Genomic DNA, 19,270 nt, shown 5'->3' on the forward strand with positions numbered 1-19,270 from the left:
TTCTCTTTCCTCCACTGGACTGGCTGTTCCCTCATATCTCTACCTCTTGTTAAACCTCCCTATTTCCTGAGACACAGCAGTATTGAAATTGGGCTTAATAACCCTACAGAGTGGCTTCTAAGTGTTCAAAGGAAAGGAAGAGTCACAAGTCTCTCAGTTTAAGTCAAAAGCTAGAAATGATTAAGCTTAGTGAGGAAGGCATGTCCAAAGTTGAGATAGGCTGAATGCTAGTTCTCTTGCACCTGAGATAGGCTGAATGCTAGTCCTCTTGCACCAAACATTTAGCCAAGTTGTGAATGTAAAGGAAAAGTTCTTGAAGGAAATTAAAAGTGCTACTGCAGTGAACACACGAATGATGAGAAAGTGAAACCAGCCTTATTGCTGATACGGAGAAAGTTTTAGTGGTCTGGATAGAAGATCAAACTAGCTACAACATTTCCTTAAGCCAAAGCCTAAGCCAGATCAAGGCCCTACCTCTCCAGTTCTGTGAAGGTTGAGAGAAATGAGGAAGCTGCAGAAGAAAAGTTGGTTCATGAGCTTGAAGGAAAGAAGCCATCTCCATTAAATAAAAATGCAAGGTAAAGCAGCAAGTGGTGATGTAGAAGCTGCAGCAGGTTATCCAGAAGATCGAACTAAGGTCATTGTTGAAGATGACTACAATAAATAACAGATTTTCAATGTAGGCAAAATAGCCTTCGATTTGAAGAAAGTCCCATCTAGGACATTCATAGCTAGAGAGGAAAAGTCAGTGCTTGGCTTCAAAGCTACAAAGGACAGTCTAACTCTTGTTCTGGGCGAATGCAGCTGGTGACTGTTGAAGTCATTGCCCATTTAGCATTCTAAATATCCTAGAGCCCTTAAGAATTATACTAAATCTTGGCTGGGTGTGGTTACTCATGCCTGTAATACCAGCACTTTTGGGAGGCCAAGGTGGGCAGATCACCTGAGGTCAGGAGTTCCAGACCAGCCTGGCCAACATGGTGAAACCCCATCTCTACTAAAAATACAAAAATTAGCCAGGGGTGGTGGCGGGCACCTGTAATCCCAGCTGCTTGGGAGGCTGAGGCAGGAGAATCTCTTGAACCCAAGAGACTGAGGCTGCAGTGAGCCAAGATCACGCCACCGCATTCCAGCCTGGGCGACAAGACGGGACTCTGTCTCAAGAAGAAAAAAAAAAAAAAAAAAAATTACTGTGCCTGTGCTCTGTAAATGGAAGAACAAAACCATGGATGACAGCATATCTTTTTACAGCATGGTTTTCCTAATATCTTAAGCCCAGTGTTGAGACCTTACTGCTCATATATAAAGATTTTTTTCAATATATCAATATATTTCTGCTCATTGACAATGCACCACATTATCCAAGAGCACTGATGGAGATGTACAAGGAAATTATTGTTGTTGCTGCTGTTTTTAGAGACAAGGTCTTGCTCTGTTACCAGGATGGAGTGCTGTGGTATGGTCATAGTTTACTACAGCCTTTAACTCCTGAGCTCAGGTGATTCTCCCTCCTTAGCCTCCCAAGTAGCTAGAACTACAAATGCCTGGCCAGTGTTTTTTATTCTTATTTTTTGTAGAGCTGGGGGTCTTGTTATGTTGCCCAGGTTGGTCTTAAACTCATGGCCTCAAGCTGTTCTCCTGCCTTGGCCTCCCAAGGGAATTATAGGTGTGAGCCACTGTGCCCAGCCTAATGTTGTTTTTATGCCTTCTAATACAGCGTTTGTTCTGCAGCTTATGATCAGGAAGTAATTTCTTTTTTTTTTTTTTTTTTTTTTTTTTGAGACAGAGTCTTGCTCTGTCGCCCAGGCTGGAGTGCAGTGGCCAGATCTCAGCTCACTGCAAACTCCGCCTCCGGGGTTTACGCCATTCTCCTGCCTCAGCCTCCCGAGTAGCTGGGACTACAGGCGCCCGCCACCTCGCCCAGCTAGTTTTTTGTATTTTTTTAGTAGAGATGGGGTTTCACCGCGTTAGCCAGGATGGTCTCGATCTCCTGACCTTGTGATCCACCCGTCTCGGCCTCCCAAAGTGCAGGGATTACAGGCTTGAGCCACCACGCCCGGCCCCAGGAAGTAATTTCAAGTTTCATGTATTATTATGTAAGAAGCACATTTTGTGAGGCTATAGCTGCCATTAGATGGTGATTCCTTTAATAGATCTGAGTAAATTGAAAACCTTCTGAAAAGGATTAGTCATTCTAGATGCCATGAAAAACATTTGTGATTCATGGGAAGAGACCAGAATATTAACATTAGCAGGCATTTGAAAGAATGCTTGGGTTCATTGTAACCCTCATGGATGACTTTGAGGGGTTTGGGACTTCAGTAGAGGAAGGAGCTGCAGATGTGGTGTAAATAACAAGAGAACTAGAATTAGAAGTGGAGCCTGAAGATGTGAATGATTTCCTGCAGTCTCATGATAAACCTTTAAGGAAAGAGGAATTGCTTCTCATAGATGAACAAAGAAAATGGTTTCTTGAGATGGAGTCTTTTCCTGGTGATGATGCTGTGAACATTGTTGAAATGACAACAAAGGATTTAGTATCTTACATAAACTTAGTTGATAAAGCAGTGGCAGGGTTTTAGAGGATTGGATCCACTTTTGAAAGAAGTTCTGCTGCTGTGGGTAAAATGTTCAAGGAGCATCACATGCTACAGAAAAATCTTTCTTGAAAGGTAAAGTCAGTCAATGCAGCAGACTTCGTTATTGTATTATTTTAAGTAATTGCCACAGCCACCTCAGCTTTCCCCAACACTCCCCCGATCAGCTGGCAGCCATTGCCATGGAGGCAGGACCCTTCTCCAGCGGAAGATGATGACTTGCTGAAGGCTCAGATGATTGTTAACATTTTTTAGGAATAAAGTATTTTTTATTAAAGTATGTACATTTTTTAGACATCATGCTATTGCACAGTTAATATAGACGATGGTAGAGTGTGAACATAATTTTTGTATGCACTGGGAAACCAAAACATTCTTATGAATTGCTTTATTGCTGTATTCTCTTTACTGCAGTGGTTTTGAATAGAACCCATAATATCTCTGAGGTATGCCTGTACAAAAGTAAGAAAACTTTTAGAAATCGTTTCAGATTCTACACTGCATTAATCAAACTTTAAGAAGTTACCACTTCTCAAATTACAACATTAGAATAAGACTATCCATAATTATACTTAAAATGCTATTGAATGCTCCTCCCTTTTCTAACTAATTATGTGAAAATGGATTTTCTTCATATATTTCAACCAAAGTGTAATGTATTACAGTATATTAAATGCAGAAGTAGATATAGAATCCAGCTGCCTTTTATTGTGCTATTTGCAGAAATGCAAAACAGTGCTACTTGTCTTACTATTTTGGGGAGGGAAGGGAAAATATAATTATTTCATTAAAATAGTGTATTATTTTTTAATAACTCGCAACTTAATGACTGTTATGATAACTAATCAAGAAAAAAGGTGACCTTTTTCTTTTTCTTCCTTAGTGGCTCTCAATCTTTAGCATGCATCAGAATCACTTGGAGGGATTGTTAAAACACAGATTACTGGACCCCTCACCTCCAGAGTTTCTTTCTGACTCAGTAAACACTGGATGGGGCCTGAGATGTCCATTTCTAACAAAATCCCCAGGTGATGCAGATACTGGTATCATTGTTTCAGAACCACTGTTCTACTTACTTCTTTGGTTTATTAGGCAACCTTGTTTTACCTGCCATTTGGGAAGGAAAAATATTAGAATTTTAAAAAGACATGTATGTAGTTCAGGTATAAAGATACTGAAAGTGTAGTATCCTTAAGTTGCCAGAAATTTGGGAATTAAAAAAATTAAGCAGAAGAGTTTGTCAGGAATTATTCAGTGTCTGAGACTTTCCCCTACATACAAGCTAACAATTTACCATACTACCATTTCATGAATGCTGTGAAAAAACAAGGAATTCCTCATTTAGAGACAAAAAATGACTTTAATAGAGCAGTTATGCCAGAGAATCAGCATTGGTGGTGATTTACCCAGCCCGTAAGGGCAACATGAACAGTGCCAGGTGATAGGTGCATAAGCAGTGGGTTATATTATAGTAGAGGAACCCTGACTTTACAGATCACAATTTTTAAAAAATAAGTCAGTCTGACCTTTGTCCCGGAGGATATATTACCTTTATTATACAGGACAGTAAACCTATTTTCTGCCACAGAGGAAGACATTATCAGTATCTTGTCTCTACAAATACCCTTGAAAAGATAGGAATAGGTAGTCCATGACTCTGCTCACAAATGTTCACAAATGTGAGAGAGGCCCATGGAGAATTGCAGCTTAGCAGAGGAAATGTTGAAAAAGTTTGTATACGTTAATTATTTACCAGTCTTTAATAGGAAACAGCTTAGGAAAAACATGAGAGCAATTAGACTTGACAAAGCAGTGTATGATTTCCTGATGAAGAAAAACATCCTCCTCTTGTGTGGTTCTAAATTATTTTCATAAATGTGTATGTATAATTGTGATAGGAAGTAAAGTTTCTTACCCTTTTAGGTCTTACATGAACTGTAAAACAAAACATTCTTATAAATGTGTGTGTGTGTATATATATATTTTATATATAAAGTGTAAATGTGAAGTTAGTATGAGAAGTAATGGTATATTAGCTACAATAAATTGCATGTGCAATTTGATTCTTTTGATTTGGCATACCTCTTTTGCAATGGGCTGTATAATATCAAATTTTCCCACATCTTTTTCTACCTAAAATTCTGTAACTTTCTTTTGTGCAGCATGCAGTGTTTATTTGGCCTTCACTTGGTACAGATGCATTGTTAACCTCCTTTGTTTTTCCCTCATTAGCTCAAGATAATTAAAGTATTACTACTTGGCACAGGGGTAAAGACTCTTTGGGTCGATGTGATAGAAAGCAACCTCATACCTGGCTCTCATAGCTGGGAAATCAAGGTGGATTTGTCTGCAGTCACTACTAGAGTGATATATTTCCTATTTGGCCCAGGTCAGTCCGGTTGAGCTTGTGTCTGCTGTAACTCTGAAAAGTCCCTACTTGGAAGATAAATTATATGTTCTCCTGACTGTGGCTTCATGTAAAGGTTCAAACAGTACTTTCAGGCTTCTCAGGTCCTGGTCTTCATTCAGTGCTGCTCCTCTAGGTTTTGGCCCCATCGTTTAATGGCATCCTCCATTATGTGATCATTGAAAATGGCTTTTGTGGGCCAGATTTCACATCATCTTTTCAGTTTTGTGATCTTTCTTGATAGCTTTCATGTAAAAGGAAGGAGAAAGACTCTGGCTCTTTCCTTTGTGGGGGGAAAAAAATTACTGCATCTTAAGTGATTGTTTCATAAGTTTATATATATATATATTATATATATATATATATATAATATTAATTTGTAAGATACTTTGCTGGTTGGTATAAGACCTATAAGCGTGAAGAATTTTATTCCCAATGACACCACTCTCATGGCCCAGTTGGAAACACATGACACTTCTTCTTTGACCAATTGGGTAATTGGCAGTCAAACCAGATAGAGTGGTGGATGGAAAGGTCCCTCCAGCACAACATTTGACATTTGCTTAAGTATCTTAAGGACTTATAAACACAAACTCAAATATAGACCTTGAAACTGTATGACCCCCTTCAGACATATGGTGTGATTAGAGTGACTTAGAGTTTATCACTATACAAATAACGCTGTATTAAACATTTTCACAGAAAACTTATAGACACCTAAAAATATGCCTATGGCCTCCGGTCCTCCACCCTTTCTCATCAAGTGGGTGTGTAGATTCAAATTTTAGAAACATTTTGTCTGTCAGTTCAGTTAGCCGAATGATCTATTTGATGGGAATCTCAGAAAAGAGCTTTCAGTGCTGCACACAATTCTTTCTTTTGTCCTGCCTTTCTACGGTAGCTTTGTGTGTGCATTCATTCATTTTTTTAAAACGACATAAAAGTATTCTTTCATGGTTCTGCAGCTAAATATTCAAAAGCAAAGTGTCAGCAGGATTGACTCCTTTGATATATAAAAATTATATATATTTGCAGTATACAGGGTCATGTTTTACTATATGGGTACGTAAATAATTAAGTCAGACTAATTAACATATCCATCATCTTGCATACATGCCATTTTTTGTGGTGAAAACATTTTAAGATCTACTCTGTTAGTAGTTTTCAGGTATACAATATGTTGTTATGAACTGTTGTCACCATGATGTGCAGTGGATCGCTACAACTTATTCATCCTAACTAAAACTTTCTACCCTTTGACCCACATCTCCCTCCCTCCCTCCCCTTCATTTCCCCCAGCTAATCCTCCTGGTAATCACAGTTCTATGCTGTTTCTATGAGTCTGACGTTTTTAGATTCTACATGTACTGTATAAGTTAGATTATGTGGTATTTGTCCAGGTTTATCCATACTATCACAAATGACAGGATTTCCTTTTTAAAGCTGAATAATATTTCATTGTGTATATATACACAACATTTTCTTTATCCACTCATCCATTGACAGATAATTTAGATTGATTGCATAAGTTGGCTATTGTGAATAATGCTGCAGTGAACATATCTCATCAGTATACTGATTTCATTTCCTTTGTGTGCATACATTGTTGCTCATTATAATAGTATGATACCTATCTCAGAAGTGAATGGCTCGGGGGATAGTTTTATATGGAGTGAAGATTGGGGAAAGTGGGTCATTTTGAAGCTCTAGATTTTGGATTTTCATGTTTACAGTCATTATTAAATTTTTCTTATATCCCAGAATGTCAGATGTCTCCCATATATGTGTAAATATTTATTTAAATATAAGTTCAGAGCTTCTTAGAACTAAATGGAAAAGATTTTAGATAATTACCTCTGTTGGGGAATGATAATTAAAAACAAAACCTTCTCCCAACCCAGAAATCCTTTTTACAAAAATAGCAGAGATAGAAAATATTTTCATTATTAAATATGTGTTAAACTAGATTGTGATGTACATCTGCTAAGAGATTGGAAAGACAAAAGACCCTCGCCCTTTTATACATTACAGCCTATTCAACCCATTACATGCATGTTCACATGATAAACAGTAAGTCCTCAAGTAAGAGGACTTCAAAGCACCTTTGTCACACATAACTTACCCTACCTTTACTATGATCATTGGGATGACCATCATGTTAGCTAATTGGCCTTATTCATAGGAGAAAAAGAAACTTCTATCTTTAGGACAGAAGTTAATTTTGCATCGTGGAGCAAGGTGCCCAGGAAGTCAAGTTCCTACCCTGCCACAGAAACTGGGAGGTAGGGATGCTATCTCCCTTAATATTTGCATTTCAAAGAGATGGCTCCCAGGTCCTTGAGAAATACATTCCTGAGTCATAAAGCTTGTAAAAGACCTATTTAATTTTCAAAAGAATATATTATATACATTTCAAAGAGAGAGAAAAGTGTTTCCAGTTATAATTTTTCTGAAGTAAATGCTCTAAGAAAAAGGGAGGGAAATGTTTTTCCTTTCAACAGGGAGGATTGAACGTTTTATTTTTAATTTGTGTTTGCCCTTGCACCCCTACTTTATCTGCTTCTATCTTAAACATAAGGACCTTGATCTTGTTAATCTTACAGTAGCATTATAATAAAGAGAAGGGATTTTAAATGCATTTGTAATTTAGTTTTATTTCATTTTCAACTAAATTATAGTTTAGTTTTATTCGATGTTAACATTTTAAATCAGTGATTCAACATAAAAATTAGGATTTCTTAAAAGGAGAGTAGTGGTATAAGGACTTCAGCATAAGATAACTTGGCTAAATCCCTATGTTGTAGCTGAACAGCCTGTGATGTTGAACACCCTCCATCCTTGAAGCCAGGAAATAAATGATATAAATGTGACCCTAAGCAGAAAGTAGACCAAAGGATTTTTTTCTTTGAAAGAAAAAAAATATATACTTGTTTTCTGAGGTCAGAAGTGTTTTTTTGTTTTGTTTTAAACTTTACCAGCAGATAAAACTAAAATTTCCTATGCTACCCCCAACCAAATCAGAGGCAGACACTGGCAATCATATTGATAGCGATAAATTATATAACCCTGTTAAAGAAATTAGAATCTAGCAAAGAGTTACCTTATATATTGATTTGTTTTTATTTTTTCTCCCTTCCTCCACCATCTTGACTTGATGCCTTTCCCTTTCCCGGATCCTACCGGTAGGCTGTGGTATGTTTGAGACCCCAAAGTGCCTGTGAGTTCTCTCCCCACTGTTACTATGGTGGTGCTCTTTTGCCCTCAGTGCAGTCTTATTTGCTGGACTCCATATTTGCTCTCAGAGATGCAGTTTTTCGTTAGCCGCTTCCTCCTTAAAGGAGACCAGTGGGCGGAGGGGGAGGACTTCTCTGTGTGCCTGTTACCAGTAGAGAATCCAGTGCATCTGTAGCAACCTCAATTCTTGCCTCCTCAGAAGAAAGAATTCATCCGAGGGGCACAAGGTAGGAGAGACCCAGACAAGTTTTAGAGGAGTGGAAATTTATTAAAAAGCTTTAGGGCAGGAACAAAAGGAAGGAATGTGTACCTGGAAGAGGGCCTGGCTGGTGACTCCAATGGTTAGTGTGCAGTTTGACCTTTTGACTTGGGGTTTTATCCATTGGCATACTTCTAGGGTCTTGTGTCCCGTCTCCCCGATTCTTCCCTTGGGGTGGGCTGTTCACATGCACAGTAGCCTGCTAGCGCTTGGGAGAGGAGCCTGGTAATGTGTTTACAGGAATTGTGCCCATGCTTACTTGAGGCTTTCTTCCCTTACCAGTCTAGCGTTCCTAGAGGAAGGTCATATACCAGTTAAACTCCACCATTTTGCCTCTTACTGTGTATGCTTGAGCTCACTCACCCATTTCTCCGGATCTTACTGGGAAGCTGCTGTTCGCCAGTTGCAGGTTTCTTTCTGTCTATATGGAGACTACCTTTCCCTTTTACTGGCTGTGACCAATTACTATTTTAGAGAAACATTTGACAACATCCTGTCCATCACCTGATGGTTGCCTGACATTCCTGGACAGGTGGAGCCCTCTCCTGCCCTGCTCATGCCTGAGTAGCTACCTGCTGTAACGTCACAACTTTGGCTTTCTAACCACTGGCCTACAATAACCATAGCACACACATTCTCAGCCCTCTGGGCATCACATTCTCCCCTCTAAATTCTCATTCACTCCACAGTGATTATCTTATTGATAGTTCTTGTGTGGGCCACTTAGTCACCTTGACCAGCCAGGTTTTGTGACTGCAAATGGTCACACACTTTGATCTTTCTTGACTGACACATGTTACATATTTCTCTTTTCTTCTGAAGCTGCTCTTGGTAGATGGGAGCACTTTTCATCCCACCCTGGATTTCAGTGAAAAGTAACAGCAACTTGGCTGAGTACTACTGGAAAAAATTTACCCCCCAACCCCATTTTTTTCCTTACAGTATTACTTCCTGCTGAAGCCATGTTCATAGGGCTAACACTTATTCTGGACAGAAATACAGTTATAATTAAGCATTAGTCAGTCTGTGCTTGGACCCACTTCCTTGTAACTGAAAGTCACTTAACAGGATACTGACCATTTGCATCTCCATTGTTCCCTGAATTCCAGTTTAACAGCTGAGGCCACCCAGTTTAAAGGCCACCCAGTTTAAAGACCCTCACAGAAGAACTGAATCAGCCTAAGAATAGTTTCTTCATCTCCCTGTCCTATGACTTTACCCTGCTTTCATCAACCACTCAATCTGTACACTTCAGCCGACTCCCAAACCCTTAAAAACTCTAGCCCCAAACTCCTCAGGCAGATGGATTTGCGGTTTCCTCTGTCTGTTCGGTGGCCCTACTACGATTAAACTTCTTTCTCTGCTGCAGCCCAGGGTCTCAGCACATTAACTTGGCATGCACATCAGGCAACGATGTGCAGCGTTATACTCCCAGCCTCCCGGAAGTGACTGTGCTGCCTGAGATTTGTAGAGAACAACTATTTACTCTTTCCTCTGTACTATATGGAGAAAATACCAGTGTTCAGAATGTTGAAACCCTAACCACGTGACATTTGTACTTTTCCTGTTAGGAGACTCTGTGTGGAAGTGAGAGTTGAAAACTAATTATGTAAATTACTAAGCTTTGAAACATTTTTGCAAAATTTCTGCCTGTAGATATCTATTCCACAAAGAGTATTTTGTGACTAGTAAAGTACAAATCCAGTTAATAAAACTCCCATCCCCATTCTTTTTTTTTTTTTTTTTTTTTTTGAGATGGAGTCTCGCTCTGTTGCCCAGTCTGGAGTGAGTGTAGTGGCATGATCTCGGCTCACTGCAAGCTCCCCTTCCTGGGTTCATGCAACTCTTCTGCCTCAGCCTCTGGAGTAGCTGGGACTATAGGCACCTGCCACCACACCCAGTTAATTTTTGTATTTTTAGTAGAGACGGGGTTTTACCATATTGGCCAGGCTGGTCTCGAACTCCTGTCCTCGTCATCTGCACGCCTCAGCCTCCCAAAGTGCTGGGATTACAGGCATGAGCCACCACGCCCGCTCCCCCACTCTTTAATGTTAAACAGATTTCAGGATTTTTTGAACCACAAGCCATTGACTGGATGTACAATGCAAAGTAAGCTAAGGGTTCCATGTTCCCATTTATTCGAAGAGATAAAAAGTGAATTAGAATGTAGAGATAATGTCTGATAGCAGGAAAATTTGTTTTTTTCTTAAGGTTTAAACATTCTCATTTGTACATACATAAACTCAAATGAATCACCAGGGTGGCAAGACCAGTTCAACTGGAAACAAACTTATTCTTTACTATTTCTGATTTTCTTCCTTTCATGGGTCTCGAAACTCACGAGCTTACGTCATTTGAACCTTTCTCTGGGCTTTTGAGTTGTTTCACTAACAAAATAGACCATAGGTGGCTGTTCATCAAAGTTGGCTATATCTGTGGAATCGCCACCCCTGTGTGTGAATCCTGGGATCTAGAGTGTCCCATCATCACAGCATGGTAGCCGCTGACTCACTCACAGTACTCTAGAAACCCAGACTGGTTTCTTAAAGACAGCCCCACTGGAAACTGCCTAGGTTGTATTACTTGTGTGGACCCCCAGGATTAGAGAAATGTGTGAGCCAGAATGCCTGCCATTGTGCTTTTCATAGAGCCAAGCACACTGTTGTTGATTAATAAATAATGGGTTGTTTATCTTGGACTTGTTTTTATTGGCAGATGCCCTGAAAGATTCAAAGGCTGTCTGTAAATGAAGAATGCTTTTATTGTTTATTTAATGCCTGCTTTTCTATTCAGTGTGAGGGTATTTTGGGAAAATTTCTTAAATATCAAACAGCAAGTAAAATTTAGGGAGTTTTATCCTCAGATATTCAAATAGGCTGTTTAACTATAATCTCTTTTCAGATGTTTCTGATGAGTTGGGTGTGTGTGCTTGTGTGTGTGTGTGTGTGTGTGGTGTGTGTGTGTGTGTGTCTGGAGAAGAAAAGAGGTAAAGGGAGAAATGAGGCCCAGAAGTTGACCGTCAGTTGTATCAGTCATAAATAGCTTAATAAATAAATTCAAGTACGTTTCTGGTTGGTTAATTTTGTGTATAGCACAAGCCAGCTTCTGAAAATTACAAAATGTGCAAAGTGAGAGGCAGCAGGAATCACATGCAGAATGGGTAAGGAGAGGCTGACAAAGGAAATAAGTTTGATGGTTAATAAAGAATCACCAGGGTGGCAAGACCAGAGCAAATTGCATTTTGGCAGGGGAAACAGTGTTTGAAGATGTGTGGCATGAGCAGCAGTGGGTGTTCCTGGATCTATAAGTTGTTCAGTAATGCTGAACATAAAACTGTAGGAATGGCCCAGGGAAAATGGGAATATGGAGCCTAAAATGGAATGAAAATGTAGTGAAAATCCTGGGCCCTGTCTCTCAAACAGTCACAAATTCCTCCAGGATATTGTAGTATTGGCCAAAAAGTGTGTGAAACCAAATGATAGACTTGTCATATCTTCCATGGCTTGTGTCCTTGGCTCAGATGTTCTCAATACCCAGCAATCAAGGGAGGGGAGCCTGACAAATAATTGATCTAATTTGGTATAAAGATAGCAGCTGTTGTAAAGTGGAAAGGGTATTTAAGAAGGGCTTGATTTTGGAAACTGTCATTTCCTTAGTAGTATTTTCATGTTAGGATAGCATAGCCCTAGGAACTCAAATCTTGAGGAGACCCTGCATATATAGAGAGTGAAGGAGAGTTTTGAGAATGGCTTCTGGCCTTATGACTTGCGTGACACTGAAGATGAAAAAACGCTTTTTATTTTATTTTTGTCCAGCACAACATTGAATCCTCAGGGCTAGCAGATCATCTTGGCTCTGTATTACGTTTTTAATAATGGTGATTGAACACATATTGCATGAGACATAGCTGTTTGAATATCTGATACTTTAGAATAGTTCTTCATGTGGCTTCTTGGTGCCACTGCTGCCTGTTTCACAAGAGCCACGGGTTAAAATTAAGATAATTGGTCAAGCAGTTAAAACATCTTCCAGTGGGGAGCAGAGTCTTAAATAAAACTAATTTATACAGGTTTTATTTAACTTAGAAAAGACTGATTTTTTTAATGCTTTAGAGAATACACACAAGCAACAGTAGAAGCATGTTTTGTTCATTTGAGTTTATTGACTTTATGAAATAATAGGTAGAGCAGACTTATTTCCCAGAACTTTTCTGTGTGTTTGGAAACCGATGAAGCTCATTTTATTTGTTTGTTTTAAAATAAATTTTATTTTGTATATTAAATGCATACAACCTGATGTTACAAAATATATGTATCGATATGGTTACTATATTGAGACAGATGAACATACACATCATTTCATGTAGTTACCTGTTTGTCTCCTGTGGCTAGAACAGCTGTCATCTACTCATTTAGCAAAATCCTGAGACCATACAGTATTATTACTCTACAACTACAGTTCTCATGTTGTATGTTAGATCTTTATACTTATTAATCCTACATATTTGCTGCCTTGTATCTCATTTTAGTATAAAACAAAATTCAGCTCTAAGAGGTAGACACGCAGAGAGAAGACTGGGTGTGTGTGTGTTGGGAGTTGAATAAGTATATTCAACTTATATTTCTGTGTGTTCAGTATACATGCTGTCTCCCTACTAATACTATGACGATTTTGTGTGTAGAGACTATACATTTTTCTTTCTGTCTTAGTATTGGCCAGATTTTATTTTTTAAACATGTAGGCTCAATTCATGCTTAATAGGGAAGAAAAATGAAAGCAACATTAGGGAATACACACTGGAAAACTCTGTAAAATAAGTATATTCAACTCCCAACATAAAGTGATTATAAAGTGATTATGATGAAGTTAGAAACCTTTTATTTATGGTTTTTTTTAGGTGCTGGTGAATCTGGTAAAAGTACAATTGTGAAGCAGATGAAGTAAGTAGATTTAAACATTAAATTTGCTGTTTATGTTTAAGTAAGTGTACCCTTCTACCAAAGGAAGTAAATGTTTTGGGTTTTTTCCCCCTTTTGTCTCATTAGAATTATCCATGAAGCTGGTTATTCAGAAGAGGAGTGTAAACAGTACAAAGCAGTCGTCTACAGTAACACCATCCAGTCGATTATTGCTATCATTAGGGCCATGGGGAGGTTGAAGATAGACTTTGGTGACTCAGCCCGGGCGGTAAGTTATTAAATTTGTTGGAGCCGACCTGATGAGTAAAAAGAATAACTTGTGTGCTAATACCATACTATGTTATTACACAGGCTTGTCAACTATCAGGACCATTTTATAAAAGGAATCAAAAGATTAGAAGTGAGTGAAATGAGTCAGGGGCATTAGAAGTGAGTGAAATAAGAACATATAGGATTGTGTCATCTCTCCTTTGTGCTTTCCTTTTCCATTAGATGATTTGGACAACTGGATAATCATCACGGTGCTTTCTGTATAGCATGCTGTATTGGGTACCCCTGTATTACCATAATAACTTTTAGTACTGAGTAAACTGCTTACCCTGGCCCTCTTCAAAATCTGTTTCTGTAATTTGGAATAATGAAGTGATACAGTTATTTGTATTCATGCCTAGACTGAAAAGCAATCTAATCTCAAATAGTGAAAACAGTATAAAAGTTTGCTTATCTTTGGAATAGGAAAATATCGGCTATTAAAAACCATGTATCAGAATTTGAGAGCTAAAAGAGATTTTTGGAGACGAGCTAGTTCCAATTCTTTATTTTGCCAAGAAAGAAACTAGCACCCAGGAAATTACATGGCACAGAGATTGCCATACACCTTGTGGTGACCAAGGCGCTGTGCCTGTGCCTCCTCATTGGCCCAGTAACTTGTTTCGGTTGGATTGGAAGCAGCCCAGATCCAATCCATAAAGCACCTTTTCTTTTTCTTTTCTTCTCTCATCTTCTGTATATTATTGTGTTATTTTTACTAGTATTTATTTTTATGGTTTCTTTATATTTCTGTGTGTTCAGTATACATGCTGTCTCCCTACTAATACTATGACGATTTTGTGTGTAGAGACTATACATTTTTCTTTCTGTCTTAGTATTGGCCAGATTTTATTTTTTAAACATGTAGGCTCAATTCATGCTTAATAGGGAAGAAAAATGAAAGCAACATTAGGGAATACACACTGGAAAACTCTGTAAAATCTAGTTTTTCAAATGTTACTTTAAAAATTCTCTTACAAGTTACTGAGCCATATTAATTTACTGTTTTTAAAACTTTTTTAAAAAGGTTAGTATCATAAATTAAAATTTTCAAGTAGATTTCAATATCATTTTAAATAATTTATACATTTATCATTTATTCAGCAAACTTTTTGACTCAAAAGCATTTGTTGAATGAGTAAACGATAAATTCATAAATTAGAGTGATTCCAAGCAATAAATATTCTGGAGAAGATCAAATCTTATTTCAGAAAAGACATTTTAAAAGAACATTATTATTGAAAATAATGTTGAAATCTACTTGGAAATGCTAATTAAACTAAGCCGTTTTAATCTTTGTTTAAAAGACTCTACAGTAGAGAACCATGCTTAGATTAAGAAAAAAGAATTAATACCTTACACCAATTCCAATTATAAACTTTTAATTTAAACCTTTTACCAAATTCACGTATACGACATTCTGCATTTGGATCTTTTATGTGCTTCTGAAAGAAAAAAGCATTGTAGCCTCCATTTTAGGAGATCATGAAGGGTCAATACAAACAGCTTTTCATGAGTTCTTTTTATTTTTAAGTTTTTCTCTCAAGGAATGTTGTCGTTTTCTCTTTCTTTTTTTAAACATAACTTGGGCTTGATTTCAAGACTGGAAATAACTACTCTCAAGCTCTATTTTTTTTTTAACCAGTTTTCTGATGCTTTGGAATCTTATGTGGGCCTGCTTTGCTCATCTTTGTTTCACTGTTGCTGGTTTGACCCACTCTTTTTAGACTCTCTGTAGCGATACTTCAGTAACTGTCTTCTTCCTGCCTTCAGACTGTTAATTCTGTTTGCTTTCTCCATCATCATTAACTCATTCACACAAATGCCTCATGTCCTCCCATTGCTTCTCATTGGTCTACTCCATGTTTTGTGTTACCTGTCTTTACATAAGCTTTCAAAACTACTGGGCTTTTGCAGTTGTGCTGAGGAATACAAAGATGAATTAAACATGGCCTGGACACGAGGAAGGGGAATTGAAGCTGAGTGTTAAAACATGAATAAGAGTTTTCTAGACAAAAATGGAAAAAACATTCTAGGAATAAGAAACAGTACATTGTTATTGTTATATTTATTATTATTATTATTTTTTTTTTTTTTTTTTTTTTTTTTGAGACAGAGTCTCGCTCTGTAGCCCAGGCTGGAGTACAGTGGTACAGTCTCAGCTCACTGCAACCTCCACTTCCCGAGTTCAAGCAGTTCTCATGCCTCAGCCACCCAAGTAGCTGGGACCATGGATGTGTGCCACCACACCTGGCTAATTTTTGTATTTTCATAAAGATAGGGTTTCACTGTGTTGGCCAGGCTGGTCTTGAGCTCTTGGCCTCAAGTAGTCCACCCACCTCGGCCTCCCCAAGTACTGGGATTACAGGCGTGAGCCACCGCACCCAGCCACAAACAATATATTCAAAAGAAGTCTGAATATATTTCTGTTTCTGAAAGTATTAACCCTGAGTTGAAGGATAACCAGATACTGAATTTTGATAGGTACCACAGGTTTGCTTTCGGAAGAAAAGCAACATAAATAATCTGTTTTAGTAACCATTTGTCAGTGTCTATTTTACCATAGTCTTACCAACTTAGGTGTTATCAGCGTTTCAATTTTTAACATCTGATAAATGCGAAATACTGTCTTTTTCTAGTTTTTTTCTGATTTTTAATGAATTTGAGAATTATTTTAAAACATTTTTTTCGTTTGTATTTCTTCTGTGAAATCCTTAGTTTTTACTCATTTCTGTTCAATTACTTATCTTTTCACATTGATTCTGTTTAAGTATTAAGGATATTAACCCTTCCTTGCATATTGCAAACACTTTTGCCTAGCATATTTCTTTTCGTTTTTGAAATAGTACATTACAAAACTGTTAAGATTTTTAGTCGATTCTCACTTCTGTGTTTTGTTTCTTATTAGAATGGCATTCTTCACCTTATAATTTTTTTAATTCTCTTATTTTTTAAGAATGTTTGTCGTTTTATTTTTTATATTTATCTCTTTATCTCTTCACACAGCTTTAAAGTTGTGTTTGTTGCTAGTTAGGATCTAAGTATATTTTATCATATCTTTTGCCTAACAGTCATTTATTAAATATTAAATAATCAGTCTATTCTGTCTGTTCCTCAGTGACTTGAAATTGCTACCCTTAGCATTAAATTGAGTGTGTTTCTGGACTCCAGTTTTTCTTTCTATTGATGTATTATTTTTCCCCACATCTGTCACGTACTAAGCTATTCAACTTCCCTAAGCTTGTTTCCTTATAATACAAGGGACATAATGATAACATCTATGTTGTAGGGTTGTGAGGAATAAATGACATTATGAATGTCATTATGTCATAATAATGACATTAAGCACTCCCCACATGCCTTTGTAATAATACATGCTCAATAAATGTCTGTTACTGCTATTGTTGTCTTTTGCTTTTTTTCTGTTTGTTTTTTGAAACAGAATTTCCCTCTTCTTGCCAGGCTTGAGTGCAGTGGCACAATCTCGGCTCACTGCAACCTGCACCTTCCTGGTTCAGCGATTCTCCTGCCTCAGCCTCCCAAGTAGCTGGGATTACAGGCATCCACCACCACACCCAGCTGATTTTTTTGTATTTTTAGTAGAGATGGAGTTTCACCATGTTAGCCAGGCTGGTCTCTATCTCCTGACCTCAGGTGATCCACCTGCCTCAGCCTCCCAAAGTGCTGGGATTACAGGCATGAGCCACCATGCCCAGCCTTTTTTTTTTTTTTTTTTAAATTATTATTATTACATTACTGTTACTCTTGTGAGAATCATACCATTTTAATTTCTTTGGTTTCATGGATTAGTTGGCACCTGGTAGATAGAGTAAATGCACCCCATTTCATTCCATTGTTCTTTTGCCAGATAACAATGCCATCATAATTTCTCTCCCAGATGAACTTGAGAGCCAACTTACCCCACAACCCTGTTGAAACACAACAAACCAAAACAGCTTGTTTACTTCGTTGGGATTACATCTTAGTATGTAGGTTGATTTGGTAAGAATTGAGTAAGAAGATGTAAAATCTTAATAAGTGGTGAGTAATTTTCTGTGGTTTGCTTCGTATTTGGCAGTTATCAGATTTCCAAAACAGATTATACACTGATTATTTAAAATGAGAAGAAACAAAATTGTTTTCAAGGCTGGCATGGAGCAATCACATTTTATGCCTAATAATCATTTCAGAACTTTCGCAGAATGAGGATAGTCCATCTGTGAGTGATAATGTATTGATAATTTAGGTGATTATGCTTCTAATGAAGTAAAATTTTAGAAGCTTTACAAAGGGGCCTGTTCGCCTGTTCAGGCACTTACAGGAGTGCTGTTCACAATGTGATTCATGGGCCAGTGCCTGTCCACAAGAGTGTGCACAAAGTGGATATAGAAATTAAACGTAAGCATTGGGTTTATAGCAATTGACAGAGTAATTTATATGTTCATGCTGAGAGTTTTTAAAATATTAATGTATATTTTGTATGTCATTTAAATTTTTCTATTATTATTCTGGAATAGGTTGGAAACAAATGCAAATGAAATAAAACACAACACTGGTTCTTCATCACAGACAGCTTGAGAAGCACTTATTTAGAATACTTCAGGCTGTGAGGAGTAGGAATCCTCACCTTGAATTGACTTAGACAAGTTTTTCCCCCCAAGCCTCATGTATGTTTCTGCATAATGACCATTTTTCTGTTCCAGTAACTTTGCTATTTACTTTCATTAGTTTGTCTGTGTCTGTCTGCCAGATTTGCTAGATTGTTTTTTAGAAAGGTTCTATCAGTTTGCCTTCCTTGCAGCAGTTTTTGGAATGCCTTTTCTTAGCACTCTGGACAGCCAAAATTTAGGAGTCTTGTATTTAAAAAATCTTTGCTAATTTGTTGTTAGTAAATCGTGTGTCAGCATATTTTGAATTTTCCATTTTTAATGTAGCTGACCAGTTTTCCATGTCAATTTGTTATGTTTTTATTTTTCTATGTGATTTGTGGCACTTTATTCATTTACCACTTGGAATCTTGGTGTTTTGGTGATCTATTTGCTTGTTTATATGTACATATGTATTAACCCTTTGTCCACTAATACAAATGTTTAGTAAGTCACATTTTACTTAACTGCCATTAATGTTATGGTAATACTGTATTTTAAAAAGTGTTTAAATCTTCACCTGTTATTTCTTCCATTGTGTTTAAATGTAGAACATCCTCTCTCAACAAAAGATTTAGCAAATATTGATGCTCTTTTAAAAACAAGAGAAATTTCAAGGGAGTGAATTTTACCATTTGTTTCTGTGTTTGTTTTTTAATCTGTCTGAAGCATGTTTTGTTGTATGCATGGAGTAAAGATGTACATTATTTTGTTTCTCTTCAGGTGGCTAATTATCACCAGTGTGACTGGATTAATTATATCTTTTCTGACTGATTTATCATGTAATAAGTTCAGATTTGGGATTTTTTTCCCCTATGGATCTGCCTTCATAGTAGATTGTTTCTACATATTGTAGGCTTTTAATATCTGACAAAAACATCCCTGTGCTCCCAGTCTTT

At 37.5% G+C, this 19,270-nt stretch overlaps 1 protein-coding gene across 2 annotated transcripts in view; it reads left to right on the forward strand.

The window, feature by feature from the left end:
* The window catches only part of GNAI1 (G protein subunit alpha i1), an 83,207-nt gene that overhangs the window by 41,385 nt on the left and 22,552 nt on the right, over nucleotides 1–19,270 (forward strand). For both annotated transcript variants that reach the window (XM_033192893.1, XM_033192892.1), the window contains 2 exons: nucleotides 13,395–13,437; nucleotides 13,543–13,684. In XM_033192893.1, the coding sequence (XP_033048784.1) occupies nucleotides 13,395–13,437; nucleotides 13,543–13,684 (185 nt within the window). The remainder of the gene's footprint in view (nucleotides 1–13,394; nucleotides 13,438–13,542; nucleotides 13,685–19,270) is intronic.

Source organism: Trachypithecus francoisi, unplaced genomic scaffold (assembly GCF_009764315.1).
Source record: "Trachypithecus francoisi isolate TF-2019V2 unplaced genomic scaffold, Tfra_2.0 Lachesis_group4, whole genome shotgun sequence".
NCBI classification, from domain to species: domain Eukaryota; kingdom Metazoa; phylum Chordata; class Mammalia; order Primates; family Cercopithecidae; genus Trachypithecus; species Trachypithecus francoisi.